This window comes from Phacochoerus africanus, chromosome 4 (assembly GCF_016906955.1).
Source record: "Phacochoerus africanus isolate WHEZ1 chromosome 4, ROS_Pafr_v1, whole genome shotgun sequence".
In the NCBI taxonomy this organism is placed as follows: domain Eukaryota; kingdom Metazoa; phylum Chordata; class Mammalia; order Artiodactyla; family Suidae; genus Phacochoerus; species Phacochoerus africanus.
In genome coordinates, this window is record NC_062547.1 from 150,812,969 (window position 1) to 150,827,846 (window position 14,878).

At 62.4% G+C, this 14,878-nt stretch overlaps 1 protein-coding gene across 1 annotated transcript in view; it reads left to right on the top strand.

The window, feature by feature from the left end:
* PPARGC1B (PPARG coactivator 1 beta) overlaps positions 1-14,878 on the top strand; it is a 102,212-nt gene that overhangs the window by 66,063 nt on the left and 21,271 nt on the right. Inside the window, exons 2-4 of the mRNA XM_047779032.1 lie at positions 5,128-5,301; positions 11,326-11,541; positions 14,012-14,128. Of these exons, the coding sequence (XP_047634988.1) occupies positions 5,128-5,301; positions 11,326-11,541; positions 14,012-14,128 (507 nt within the window). The remainder of the gene's footprint in view (positions 1-5,127; positions 5,302-11,325; positions 11,542-14,011; positions 14,129-14,878) is intronic.

Below are 14,878 nucleotides of genomic sequence, written 5' to 3' on the forward strand. Positions count from 1 at the left end.
GCCAGAGCCCCGGTCCTCAGAGTGCGGCCACCCCTCCCCCCCGGCTTCCTTCCGGTGACTCCGAGGATGTGCTCGGGCAGCTGCTGTGTGAGGCCACATGCTGATTGTTGCCAGGAAAGCGGAGCCACCGATTTCTCTGGAAGGTGTCTTCTTTCTTAAGCAGGGGATCGAGTTCCAGCAAGTGAGTTGGGCCGAAGCACTGCGCCTCTGCTGGCAGGGCTGTGGATGTTGCGGTTCAGATCCGGGCTGTGGTCTGGCTGGAGGTGGAGGCACGGAAGGCTTGGCAGCCGGTGGGGAGGCCCCCGGCCAACGGGGAGCGGACCTGTGCACACGGCCCCGCCCGTAGCGGTTCAGCTGCAGACTAGCCCCTTGCCCGGGGGGGGGGGGGGGGGGGGGCTTTCTCATTCGAAGCGTCGTCTCCCCACCTGTAAATGGGAGGAAGTGGGTTTGAAGCTTTCAGAATCCGGGGGTTTGGCGGCGGAGTGAAGAGCCGCAGACTGTGGATTCAGCCTTACCTTTTGCTGGGGCCCTGGGTCCTTCCAGGGGGAACGGAAAGAGGTGGGTCGGGGTCCTCGCCCCGGGACCTCGGGAGGCCGTGTTGGAGAGAGGGTCTTTGCAGAGGCCGTCGAGGTAACACGAGGTCGTTCGCGTGGGCCCTCATCTCGGGGGAAACGCGGACACAGAGCCAGGCACGCGTGGAGAGAAAACCGTGGGAAGCCAGCCATCCGCCAGCTCCAGAGAGGCCTGGAAGGAGCCAGCCCTGCCAGCATCTTCTTTTTTTTTTCTTCTCATCTTTTTGGGGCTGCACCTGCAGCATCTGGAGGTTCCTAGGCTAGGGGTCGAATTGGAGCTGTGGCCACGCCAGAAATGAGCTGCGACTGTGACCTACACCACAGCTCACAGCAACACCCGAAGCTGAACGCATTGAGCGAGGCCAGGGATCAAACCTGCGTCCTCATGGATACTAGTGGGATTTGTTTCTGCTGAGCCATGATGGGAGCTCCCCTGCCAGCGTCTTGATCTCAGACATCCAGCCTCCAGAGCCAGGAGGCAAAATATTTCTGCTGTTTAAGCCACACAGTCTGTTGTGCTTCGCGACGGCAGCCCCGGCCAACTGGGCAAGTGACTGCGTCTCTAAGTGGGGACAGTGATAGCCACCCTGCAGGTTGTTGTCGCAACCTGCTGCGAGGATACAGACAAGGCCCTCGGCGTGTGAGAGGTGACCAGTCTGCTCTGGCGTGGATTCAGTCCCTGCCTGGCCTGGGAACATGCTGCAGGCATGGTCCCACCAAAAAAAGCGCCCGGTAATAGCGGGGGCTTATCCTGTGCCAACCCCCTCCCCCCCCATCCACGGATGGGGCCTGCGGGGAGCAGCGGAGTAGAACAAGAAGGCCCCAAGTCACGCTTTCAGAGAGAACTGGGTCAGGAGGCACCGCCTTCGAGGCCTCTGTCAATACGGAGCAGGCCAGGGGAAGGACTCCTGGCGCGGTGCTTAGTGGGTTTTAGCTACAGTAGCCTCGGCCCTGATGACAAGGCCACGAAGCTGAGGTTTCTCCTTTGATGTCCTGGGGACACATTGAGCAGAGCTGCCCCAGGAGGTCGGTACGTGTAGTGGTCCTGGCCACTCGGTGGCCTTTCGCAAAGGAGGTGACGTGGCTTTGGCCAGGAGGACGCTCACTGGACGACCCTGGCCCATCCGTCCGATGTCCTTCCTGGGCCTGCGTGTCCACATGTGCAGGGGAAGGAGGTGGACCTTCCGGACTTCTTGGCGGGGTTTCTGAAGGCCTAGAGGTTAAGCCTGAATTCCTTGTGCACACGTTTCCAAAAACTTGTTCTGGCCCTTCACGGGGCCTCTGTGTCCCACGCTGTCCTCAGTGACGTGGCTGGAAAACCTCTCGGGGCCGCTGGTTCCTGCTGGTTGGGATTCTGCAGCTCTGAGTTTAAGTTGTGTCAGGCTGTGCGTCTTGCAGAGTGGGCTGCTCCGAGTTACGTGGGCGAGCGGGATCCAGAAGCCGAGAGAGCTGGGGGCTTCGCTGGCCAGAGGCCCAGCTGCTCGGCGTCCTTGTGTCTCTGCTTTGGCTCTGCCTCCTGCTGCCGCACAGGCGCTCGGCGGGGGCCTCCCAGTCCGGCCGTCTGCTCCCCTCCGGGATGCGGCACCAGCCTGGCCTGGCCTGGGCCTCGGCCTCACCTTCTGCCTGCTTCTACGCCGGCCCCACTCCCGTCACCCGTGGTGTAAAACCCGAACCCCTTCAGTCTCCACCTGGGCCAGCCTCCCCCTGCCTCTGCGGGAGTCATTCCCTCCCCCGCCCTGCTGATGAGCTGCAGCCTTGCCGGCCTGTGGTCCGAGCCCGAGCTCTAGGCTTGGTCCTCGCCTGGATCTTTGCCTGGGCGGATCCTCTGCCGGGAACCGCTTCGCCACATCCTCCGCTGCCCGGCGTCACGTCTCACACCCGACGCTGCTCCTCCACGATGCCTTTCAGGGCCCCGCCGACGTCCATTCCCTGCCTTTTCTTTTTGGGCTGTGGTGCAGGATCTCAGTTCCCAGACCAGGGATTGAACCCAGGCCTCAGCAGTGCCGATTCCTAACCAGTAGACCGCCGGGGGGAGTCCCGTCCTGGCTCGGTGGTAATAACCCGACGGGTGTCCATGGGGTTGTGGGTCTGATCCCTGGCCTCGCTCAGTGGGTTAAGGCCCCGTCGTTGCTGTGGCTCTGGTGTCGGCCGGCAGCGGTAGCTCCGATTCCACCTCTAGCCTGGAAGCTCCATGTGCTGCGGGTGCGACCCTGAACAGAAAAGAAAAGGAGCAGGACACGAGACCCCGGGAAGGTGCTGGCTCCCCCCCTTCTCTCGTCCTCCCGCCGCGAACCGAGTTGCTTCTTTTGTGGCACTAACACTAGTGTCACGAATTCTTTGTTTCTTTTCCCCACTGAGCTGTCAGTCGCGAGGGGAAGGGCTGAGTCTTAGCCGCCACTGTGCCCGGCCCACGTGGCATTCGTGACTGTCTGCGGGCACCTGCTCCCAGGGAGGCTGCGGAGCAGCAGCCCCGGCCGGACCGCTGACGGGGCGGCCCCTGGCACCCCTGCTCCGGAGGGACGGCGGGGGAGCTCGTGTCAGGTGACACCTGCGCTTACGCGGGACCCAGCCGTTCCAGTTCCCCTGCTTGGGAGTCAAGAGAAATGGTTTCGGAAACACAGGTCTGCACAGAGACTTGTGGACACACGTTGCAGGCCGTTCAGCACAGGCTGTGAACAAACCAGGCGACTCTGCAGAGCAGCCGGGCCCGCTGCGTCCCGAGTCCTGCTGGCCGGGGAGGGGAGGCCGCCTCGGGGACGGCCGAGTGACGCGTGCTCGCTCACTCCTGGCGGAGAAGGCCAGGGCGCGAGGGCAGGCCTGGTCCGGGAGGTCCCAGATGTCTGGGCATCACGTGGCCCAGCCCGTGAGCAGGGACCGGCAGCTGCTTTGGGGAACCAGGCCCGGTGCCGGCCGCGTGTGCAGGATTCTTGCAAAACAGAGTTAAGGCATTCGACCCAAATTCAGATAAAAGCCTCTTTCCTGTGTCCACTTGAGCTAATAATGCACATTTATCCATCATTTATGAGGCCGAGTAAGTGGGAACAATTAGGGCAGAGGCCTGGGTAAAGCCTGTTTCTCTTCAGTGTCACACAGGCCTGTCACTGTCCTCTCCACCAGCCAGGGAAAACTCTTGTTTTCATTATTAGTATTTTTATTATTATGATTTTACTTCTTAGGGCCGCACCTGCGGCATATGAAGGTTCCCAGGCTAGCGGTGGCATCAGAGCTGCACCTGCCGGCCTACACCACAGCCACAGCAGCGCCGGGTCCTTAACCCACGGAGCGAGGCCAGGGATCGAACCTGCAACTTCATGGTTCCTAATTGGATTTGTTTCCGCTGCGCCCTGACGGGAACTCCCATTATTATTTCTTATTTGGTGTCATTTTTGCCCACTCCTGTTCACTGAGTACCTACCAAGCCAGGCTTAGCACTGCCTCATTTCATATTATGTGGCGGGTGGTGACGCATTTTACAGATGAGGCCGTCGAGGTTCAGAGAGGCAAAGGGGCTTGCCCAGGGTTTCACAGTGCCCAAGCTGTCCTGTCTCTGTGTTAGCCTCCCACTCAGGCTGTTTCTGCATCTGCAAGGCAGCCCGTCTTTTGGTAACTGTTACACTCAGGAGCCCAGGGTGAGAAGGCGATGGCCGTCTGAGCCGGTTGGTGTGGGGTTGGGCCTGAGAATCTGCATGATTTCCAGCAGGTTCCCAGGTGGTGCTGACTCTGCCGGCCCTGGGGCCACACTCTGAGAAGCACTTGGTCGGCCCTGTTCCCAGGGTTCTCCGTGACTCCCCCACCCCTGCTCCCCCACCAGCAGGGGGTCGTGGCCTCCTAGACCTTTCCCTGCGTGTTTGCACGGTGTTCTGGGCAGCCGTTATCCTGAGAAATGTGTGGCTTACGTCCGTCTCCGTCTTCGCACCCGTAGGCCAGTCGCATCTGCTGAGCTTCCTCGGTTTCGTGTTTTTCATCGTGTCGTGTTCTTGTCCCCAGCGCCGTGGCACACGCCATAATCCAGGTGCTCACGGTCTTACTTCCCTGTTGTCCGCTGGCAGGTGGCCATGCACGCTTTAGACGTGACACGTATTCCTGGGAACATGGGTGGCTGTTTCCCAGAACGTAGCAATCACTCAGCGATGTCAGCCCTTATTACGGCCTTTTGTTTTTCACTGTTCATAGAGCGGGATTGTGGCCTTCAGAAACCGCCTTTCGTGGGAGCAGTTAGATAAAGAGTAGATCTCTATTTACAGGTTGTAGTAAAGTTTTCAACAAAACATCTTTGGTGAGAGAAAAGAGGTGCTCCCTGGGCAGGGCTTTGAGGGATGTGTAGGAGTGTGTGGGGGGGAATTTGCACTGCCAGGGCCTGACTCAGCTCCTGTAGATTCAACAGCTGCAAGAGGGCGCGGCCCGTCTTTGCATTTCTTGGGCGTTCTTCGCAAAATCGGGCATTGGAAAAGGCAGCCAAGGGCCCAGACTGGCTGCGATGTGCGCGAGTGAGGGTCCCTGCTTGAGTCTGGCCGCGCTCAGCTCTGACCCACCTCCTTCCTTCCTGTCTCCTCAGAGTGGGGTGTCCGGGGAGGAGCAACTCTGCGCTGATTTTCCGGAGCTCGACCTCTCCCAGCTGGACGTCGGCGACTTGGACTCGGCCACCTGCTTCGAGGAGCTGCAGTGGTGCCCAGAGGGCACCGAGGCGGACCCCGGCCAGTACAGCCCCCGTGACGCCGAGCTCTTGCAGGTGTGCCCTCCGAGCCTCGCCCTCGCGCCTCCGCCCCGACTCTGCCCTGAGCCACCTTCTGCACTGGCTCCCCCGCCAGGGCTCCTGGGCCCCTGTCCCTGGTCCTGGAAATGCACTTGATCTTGGCAGCTCTTGCTTCCCCTCCAGGCGGTGTCACCCTCTCGGAAAGTGAGGGCTGGGCAGGGCCGCTCTCTGGGAGCCCCCGTCAGAACCACCCCCCCCTTGGCCAGGTGCCGAGGCCCGCGCGGTCCACTGAGTCTCCTTGCCACCCTGGGAAGCAGACGTGGCCATTCCCCCGTTTCACAGGTGGGGAGGCTGAGGCTTGAGGGTCACGTGCCTAAGTGATGAACCTCAGGGCAGCGGACCCGGCCTCCAACCCGGCTCGCCCGCCTCCTGAGCAGGGGCTTCCTACCCAGGCCGACGGCGCGGTCGGAGTGACTCGCCTTCCCTGTGGCGGGACCATCCCTGTCTGTGTGGCTCAGCTCCTTTAATGTTCTTCGCAGCTCACATTCGTATAGTTTGCTCCATTTTCCCGTTGGAGCCGAGAGGTTCTTTAAGAAGCGCCGTGCGTTTCCACGCCTCTCCCTCTGTGCGCCCCGATCGCAGCCTCGGCCTCACATGGGACAGCAGGGTGTCTGGGACTCGCTTCGGAGGACAGCGGTGCCTGCGTGCATTGGCACGTGTCGGGTGATGGAGGAAACGAGATTGGCTGTGTTGAAGCTGGTGGGTCCATTCGGTCTCACTATTCTTTCCTTGGAATGTGCTCCCCCGTGAGGACTGGGGGAGAAGCCATGGCTCCCTGCGCCTGCCTGGCGAGGGGATGACGATGGGGGTGAGAACGACGCCAGCGACCCTAACAGTAACACACCGTCTACCGAGCCAGTGCCGTGAGCGTCCTCGCAGACAGTCCTGGCGGATGGTATGGTTCCTCCTAGAAATGTTTCTGGAGCTCCCCCTGTGGCAGACACTGTGTGCATCGGTGGACTCTGGGGTCTACAGGGAAGACTGACCCTTGATCCGTTAACCCACAAACAAACAGAGGTCCCCTGTGGCCTGGGCATGGTAGGAGGAAAGCTGGGACGAGAAGAGCATCCAAAGACTGGATGGTCGCGGAGTTCCCGTTGTGGCTCAGTGGGTTAAGAACCTGACTAGCATCCCTCAGGATGCAGGTTTGATCCCTGGCCTTGCTCAGGGGGTTCAGGATCCAGTGTTGGCGTGAGCTGTGGTGTAGGTCACAGACATGGCTTGGATCTGGCATTGCTGCGGCTGTGGTGTGGGCTGGCAGCTGTAGCTCCAATTTGACCCCTAGCCTGGGAACCTCCACATGCCACAGGTGTGGCCCTCAGAAAACAAAAAAGAGCGAGACAGGGTGGTCAGGAAGGTCCTTCCTGGGGAGGAGAGGGAGGAGCCATGTGAAGATGAGCCAGGAAGCAGGAAAGCCTGCTGGGCGAGGGAACGGGAGGGCTGTAGGGTGTAGCCAAGGGGACAGTGGCAGGAAATGGTTGGGGGAGGAGGGCTGGGCGGGGGCCAGATCCTGCACAGTCTTCTGGGCCACCTTACGAGTTGGATTTTCCCCAGGATCATTCTAACCTATAAATAAGAGGCAGCACCGCCCACACACAGGCGCGGAAGCCACACTTGGGTTGTGTATGTTAAGGGGGAAGTGACGTGCCCGAGGCAGCGGTGCTGGGAAGGGTCAGAGTGTAGACTCCAAGCCAGGAACCTAAACCCCTCGTCGCTCCACACCGTCTCTGGTGACCCTGCGAGGATCCGAGGGGCTGGGCTCTGCTTCCGGCTCAGCAGTGGGATTAGCTGCGCTGTGCTGCTCCCCCCGCAGAGGGACCAGCTTCCGGGGGACTCAGATGCTGTGTGGACGCCTCCCCCTACTCAGCGACTGGCCACACGCGCTGGTCGGCTCCTGCAGAGGTCCTACTATGTGCAGGAGATGGTCTGACACAGCCTGGGGTGGCCCCCGGGCTCTTGGCAAGCGAGGAAGGCAGAGGCGTCTTCCCAGACGGGGCGGGGGGGGGCTGTGGCAGAAGCCTGGCGCTCGGCCCCTCTGCGCCTGCGCCCCCCACCTGCTCTCGTGGGGCGGGTCGGCTCCGCGCATTGCACACCTGTGCCCCTGCGGGTCGTTCGTGATGGGCGTCGCATCGCCCCCGTCGTGGCCCCTGCGCGGGGCGACACGGCATCGCGATGACCGCGTTCTCGTCCCGGGGCTCCGCGCAGAGCGACACCTTCTCGAGGCTTATTCATCAGGCGAAGCCTTCCTTCGACCCCCGGCTCTCCTGTTGGCCCGTCCGGAGGCTGGCGCTCAGTCCCCGCTGCCCCGAGCTCCCACCCTGGGTGCCGGCCTGGGGCCCTAGGCTCGGAGCTCCTCGAGGACAAACCGCGTTTTGTTCTTCGGTGGGGCCCTTGCCCGTGGAAAGGCCTCCACCCTGTGAATGGAGACACTGACTATGCACTGTCCCTGCTGCCGAGGACCGGACGGGACCGGCCCAAAGTCCCGGCCAGTGGGCTCGTGGCGGAGCCGAGCTCTTCTCGCGGTCGGCTGGCACCACGGCTGCAGAGACGGACGGAGAGTGGAGGGCACCTTCCGTTTCTCGGGGCCGCCGTCCTAGGGCCCAGGGCCGCCGTTGGCTAAACTTGGAAGGTGCTTTTGGAGGAAGCAGGCGTTTGGCGGTTCTGTCACCCCGGGCCGCGTGGCTGTGGTCGGGCCTCCGTTGCCCCCGTGAGGAAGGAGGAGGGGCCCGGATCAGCGCGGTGGGCCTTTGTCCGTGGGTCCTTCAGGCGCCGACGCCACCTCGGGACTCACCCCCAGAAGGAAGGGAGGGAAGCTGATGTCCTGGGTGTCCTGCACCCCCGGTTCCACCCCGGGCCGGCCGGGGGTTCGGCGTGGCCGGAGTCCGTTGTGCGTTCGTCCTCCAGCCCCGCAGGCTCTGAGGAGGAGGCGGGCCCTCGGTTCTCAGAGGCGCCCGAGCAGCTCCGGGAGGGCGCGGCTGGGCCGCGTCTATTAATATCCCTTCTGCAGCTGATTAACTCTCCATTAATTTGCGCTCTGTTTCCAAGCAGAGCAGAGGGGCCCAGGAAGAGGAGGGGGCCGCATGGCTCCCTGCCACGTGTTATCCGGGGTGCCGCTGGCACGCAGGGCCTTTCTTCCCAGCCAGGGGCAGGACCCCGGCCCTGCCTGGCTGTCCAGAGCTGGACCCGCCCCAGGAAGGCTGCAGAGCCTCGGGAGGCCTCCCCTTAGTCCTGTTGTTTTTACCCAACCTCTCCGGGCTCCTTGGGGTCCCTGCCGCCTTGAGTTCATTTCAGCTCCGCGCCTGGCACCCAGTAAGCCCTTGCGCACCCTCGCCACCCCTCCGGACTTGCCACGTGACCGTGACAAGTCTCTTTCCTGCACCTTCATTGCCCCCACCCCAAAACAAGGGGGCAGGAGGGCTTCCTCCTGAGCTCCGACTGAGCAGGTCTCCGGTCCCGCCAGGGGGGCTGTGTTAAGAAATACGCTGGCAGAGGAGTTCCCGTTGTGGTGCAGTGGAAAGGAGCCTGACTACAACCCATGAGGATGCAGGGTCCATCCCTGACCTCGCTCAGTGGGTCGGAGATCCGGTGTTGCCGTGAGCTGTGGCGTAGGTCGCAGACGTGGCTCAGATCCCGCGTGGCTGTGGCTGTGGCTGTGACATAGGCCGGCGGCCGCAGCCCTGATTCCACTCCTAGCCTGGGAACCTCCATATGCCGTGGGTTTGGCCCTACCCAGGGGAGCAGTTGCACCCAGGCTGCATGTCTGGCGCCCCTGGACACTCCGTGATCGCCACAGGCCCTTCCAGCTCTGGTACCTGCTGTAACTGAGAATATCTCCAGGCCCCACTCCTCTTCCGTGAAAGCAGGAACATTCCTTCCACCCAGTGCAGGTGATGTTTCTGAGTAACTCATAACTTCCCTCTGGAATCTGTTGAGACACCCATCTCCGCCTCTGCCCAGCGGTAGGGGTTCATTGTTTGTTCACTCATTCTCCTCGGTGATCTGCCTCAGGCCTCCGACGCTCGGCCACTGAGCTGGGTGCGCTTCCAGGAGCACTTGCCCCACTGCCTCCGGCCGGCCTTCCTGGGAAGCCTTAGAGGAACGGCTCGAGCTTGGAGGGAAAGGACTCCCCAGGGTCACCCCGTCAGGGGCAGAGCCCCGCCCCGCCCCGGGAGGAGTCCTTGACCCCCAGGTCCCGAGAGCTTAGTTCCCCACCAAGCCGGAGAAGTTGCTCTGGGAACGTGGGTTGGGGGCCATCTGAGGGTGAGGATGGCGGCTGCCTCTCGAGTCCCTTGCAGCCCTGACCCCCTGGACCCGGGTCAGGCCCACCTGAAGCTTTCTTTTGACCTTCCTTTTATCCTTAGCTCTGGTCCAAACTCACAAACGCGTTTGCTCCCTTTTCCCCGTGTTCCTGCTTCAGTTCTCAGCTGCTGCTCCGGCCGAAGGGTCTGGCTCAGATTGGGCGCAGCCAGAGGGCCGACACGGGGGCGTGTTGCAGTCGAACTTCCTGCAGAGAAGGATAAACGTCCTGAGCTGGGGTGGGAAGGAGGCCGGGGACGGCGCCCCACGCGGACCCGCCTCCTGCCCGCACAGGCCCGGCACGCGTGGCCTCCTCGCAGGACTGTGATTGCCGCGCCCAGGGCGGTGGGCTGGTGTCTGGGGGCGCGCGCTGCCCCTCGTGTCCCAGGGCTAAGACGTCGGGGAGGGCGCTCCGGGCCCCCTGTGAGACCTCCCGGATCTGCCGTGTGAATAAGTGACACACGCCCAGGACACGCGGTCGACCCCCATGAGCCCCTTTCCTCACATGGCAAGCGGCGATAGGATAGTGCCCCCTGCCCCAGGAGGGTACGGAGGGGTTACCCGAGGCGGTGTATCTGCCTCTCATCAGCCGAGTTCCTGTCCCTCAGCTCTGAGCCTGCCTGGCACCTCTCATCCCGCAGCCCGGGCAGTGCTGGCTGCTCAGAGCATCCTTTTGCCACGGCTGCAAAAGCCTGGGCGGTGGCGCCGTGTTCTTCCTGGCATTTGTTTCCCAGGCTCTCTCATCTCCGTCTCTGAAATGATCTGGTTCGTGTCCTTGTTTGACTCTTCTCTCCGCTGGAGGGTACGCTCCCTGAGGGCAGGGGCCGCATCCCCAGTGCCCAGACAGCAGCGGGCACAGAGCAGCGTTCAGGATGTGTGTGCTGGCGGGGGGCGGGGGGGGGGGAGGAACTGCCCACGGCCACCATCAGCCACCCCCATTGTCGTCCCCATGGTCGTCACTGTCACCCTGGGAGGAGTCGCAGATGTGGTAGCAACACGGGTGGTACTGGTGGTACTGGTGGTAGTAACAGCAGCGTTGGGGTGGCCACCATCGTCCCAGGAGCAGTAAGAGCAGTCAGAGCCGTGGTGATAACCGCGGCGACACGTGCTGCTGGGCGCCAGGCCGTTTCCTGCACGTCGTACGTGTGTAACCTCGCTCCGTCCTCTCGGGAAGCAGGTCCTGTTGTCGCAGTGGGTAAGCGTGGACTCAGGCCTGGCTGTGGCCACCGCCCCAGATGCCCATCCGTGAGTGACCGAGGTGCAAGCCCTGGGAGTGGCGGGGGGGCGCCAGCTGTTCTGTCACGGTCGAACCTCGAAGCATCCAGACTTTGTACCACCTGCTGGGCCCCAGGGTCGGAGAGGCTGGCGGGGGGGCTGCCAGTGGCAGCAGAGACCAGCCTCGGGCCCTGTCCAGGGGTTTGGACGCGGGAGGCTGTGGAGTGAGGTGGCTGACCTTGGAGGAGGGGACCGGTGTCCCTCACGTGGCCAGCCCTGGGCCTGGGGTGACATGCCGATGAGCCCAGAGCCCAGCCTGGGACCCCATCACCACCTGCTGCCTGCTTGCGCACTTGCGTGGTGCTCAGAGCGCCCCGCTCCGTCCCGGGGCGTCTGCTGTCCCTGCACCCCGAGGGGACCTGAGCGGGCTGGCGGGAGGGTGTGCCCTGCCCCCGGCGCTGAGCAGCCGCGTCCCTCTGCTCCCTGCAGATCATCGACAGCGAGAACGAGGCCCTGCTGGCGGCCCTCACGGAAACCCTGGATGACATCCCCGAAGACGACGTGGGTCTGGCCACCTTCCCAGCCCTGGACGATGGAGACTCACCCTCCCGCGCGTCCGCGTCGCCCGCCCCCTCCTCTGCGCCCCCCAGCCCGGCTCCGGCGAGGGCCCCCGGCCCGGCCCCTGAGGCGGAGGAGCTCTCGCTGGTGAGAACCGGTTTCAGCGGAAGGGATGGCGGTGGCCCGGGATGTGGTGTCTGGTGTCAGGGGCGGCGGGTGCAGGGAACCAGGTCCAGCCCCTGCAGGGGTGAGGGTTCGCGGCAGACACCCAGGGAGGCCCTGGGAGGCCTCCGTGGGCATGTCCTGGATCGGCCCCGAGTGTGTGTAAACCTGTTGCAATTAAATGCAAGTGTTTTCCTAAAGATCACACACACACATAGTAAACACTCGGGCGCGAGGTAATCGTTAGAAGCAAAACCTCCTTACCCAACTCAAAATTGTTTCTCCTTCCCTGGAGGTAACCATGGTTACCGACCCATCTCTTGCGTGGCGGTCCCCTTCCACCTGAGGTTTTTAACTGCTAAAGGGAGCCTCCGTCACCTACTGCTCTGACCTTGCTTTGCTCGGTGAACGGGCCTGTCTTGGAAACTCCCAGATGAGCAGAGATGGTGCTATTTTATCCTTTTTGTCGGCTACATAATGTTCCTTCGTAAGGATGCACCGTAACTGACTTAACCGCTCTCCCGGTTGGAAACCCGCCCTGTTCCAGCTCCTTCGCTGTTTCGTCGCCGTAGTTGGGTCCTCGTTCAGGCCTGTCCTGTGTCCTAGACCAGGAATTCCTGGGTCTCAGGCCATGGGGTGTTTCATCAGTTTGGACGAATCCTTCCAGCTCGTCCTCCAAAGAGCTCGGATCGGCTCCGACTCCAGCCGGAGCGAGGGGCTCCCGAGGGCATGTGGAATGTGGAGCCCCATACGTGGAGCCACGGGTTTCTGGGGAGAGGTCTCGGCTTCTCCCAGATTCCGAAGGGCTCGGCTGCCCTTGACTCGGGCTGAAGGTGCCGAAAGCCTGGCTGTCCTGGCCTCCGACGTCCAGCTCAGCCCGCCTGTCGTGGGCTCCTCACCTCAGCGCTGTAGCAGCGGGGGGGCTGCCAAGATGCCCCAGAGCCCACTGGAGCTGGAAGGGGTCTCGGCGGGTGGAGCGTTAGAGCTGGGTAGGCCCTTGGGGGTGTCAGGTGCATCTTGGGAAAATGAGGCCAGCAAGGGAGGGGGACCCTCCCAGGGTCACACAGCAGCCAGAACCCTGGTGTTGGGACTCTGGGGCCAGGCCCTCCTCCTTCTTTCCTGCTGCCTTCATGTTCCCCAGAGCAGAAGGGGCCGCTGGCTCAGGCCCTGTCTGTGCTGGACACAAGAGTGGGCTCGTTCCCGCCTCCGTTTGGCCAGTGAGGGTCGTGCTTCCTCTCAGACTAGAATCCGGCCGCCTGGGTTTGGATGCGGACGCGTCCGTAGGCACCTGGCTTCTCTCTGCCTCGCTTCCTGGCCTGCGGGGCAGGGTGTGGGTCGCGGTGCTTCTTACAGGCGGGCGGGAGGCCCACAGCCGCTAATACACGGACGCACTTAGAGCAGGGCCTGGCACAACGCGGTGGCTCAGTACATGCCACCGAAGCAGCAGTCCCAGCACGACCGGGAGTGAGGAGCGGAATTCCGTGTGGGACTCTAGAGATCGCACCTCACAGCAGCAGACGGAACCCCTGATGTCACCAGGGGTCCCCTCTCTGCCTTAGACGGCACTCGTTTCAGGCACTGGGCTGGGCGCTCGGGGAGACTCACCGTCCAGACTCCCAGCACACCCTAGTGCTATAAAAGGCCCTGAGAAGAGTTCCCTGGCGGCTCAGTGGGTCCAGGATCTGTTGTTGTCCCTGCTGTGACTCAGGTTGCTCTCGTGGCCCAGGTTTGATCCCTGGCCTGGGGAATTCCGTATGTTGTGGGCGTGGCCAAAAAACCCCCGTGCATTTTCATGTTTCCATTTCCTTGTGTCCAGTAGACTTATCCCATCCCTTGTGACAACTCGTAGTAAGTGGCTGTGGCAGTGAGCATCCCGCCTGGCCCTGCACTTCCGCATGCCGTAGGGGTGGCCAGAGGAAGGAAAAAGCAAGGCCCTGAGAATCTGTGCACTCTGTCACTTGTTTAATGTAAGAAACTAATTTTTAAACCAATGTGAGTGAGCAAAAACAACAGAAGGAAGTAGTTGCAGTCCCGTACCAGAGAGCCATCGTGGGGCCTCAGTGCAGATCTTTCGTGTGAGTCCGTCTGTCTGTCTGTACGGCGAGCGTATGCAGGGTCCGAATCAAGTGGACACATCCTATTTCAGTAGTAGAATGGGCCGACGTTGCTCAAAATCAGGGACTCCGCTTGGGTCATTAACTGGTTCGTGGCAGAGAGGGTGGCACTTTCTGGGAATACTCTGTGTGTTCGAGGTAGTCGCACAGCCTGCTCTCTGTGCCCCACACACCGGGAGCACAGTCTAGGTGGCTAAATGCCACCCCCCACCCTGCTCTTCCCTGGTCCCGGCCGATGGGGGTCGGGGCCTGGGTGGCGCCGAGGGCGTCTCGCCACCACGCGCGTCTCCGCGTCTCTGGCTTGCAGCTCAGCCCCCCGCCCCCCCCCGCTTCTCCCACAGCTGCAGAAACTCCTCCTCGCCGCGTCCTCCCCGACCTTGACCTCTGACTCCCAGAAGGAGGGGACCGCCTGGCGCCAGGCAGGCCTCCGGTCCCGAAGCCAGCGGCCTGGTGTCAAGGTATTTCCGCGCGTGCCTCCAGACCCACCCGCGCCTCCAGGGCTCTTGGGGTTCAGCCCACTTCCCGCCCCCCCCTTCGCTCCTCCTACAACCCTTGTTACCGATGTGCTGGGCACGGCTTGAGATCCAGGCCAGTCTGGGGTTCTAGAAGGAGCCCTGGACTTTGCATGCACAGTGGACCCTTGAACACCCTGGCTTTGACCTGCACGGGTCGGCTTCCTCGGGGCTTTTGTCCGCGGTACACGCTGGGCACACGCAGCCCACAGTGGCCTGAATCACAGATGCAGAGGACGCGCAGAGAGCGAGCGAGGGCTGCCCACTCGGTATAAGCGGGTTCTCTGCCTGGCCGGTCTCCCCCTCCCTCAACCCCACGTTGTCCAAGGGTCCCCTGTACCTCGGGGTCAGGCACCTGTTGGATGCTGGGTTAGAGCTACCCAGGAGGAGGTGTCCTGCCCTCAGGAAGTTTATTTTTTGCCTTTGTAGGGCCGCCCCCGCAGCATACGGAGGTTCCCAGGCTAGGAGTCCCATCGGAGCGTCAGCTGCCGGCCTGCATGCACCACAGCCACGGCAACACAGGATCCGAGCCGCATCTGCAGCCTACGCCGCAGCTCACAGCAGTGCCGGATCCTTAACCCACCGAGTGAGCAGGGATCAAACCCACGTCCTCATGGCTACTTGTGGGGTTTGTTATCCCTGAGCCACAGCAGGGACTCCTGGAAGTTTCTTCTAATGAGTTGACAGACTGAAGCG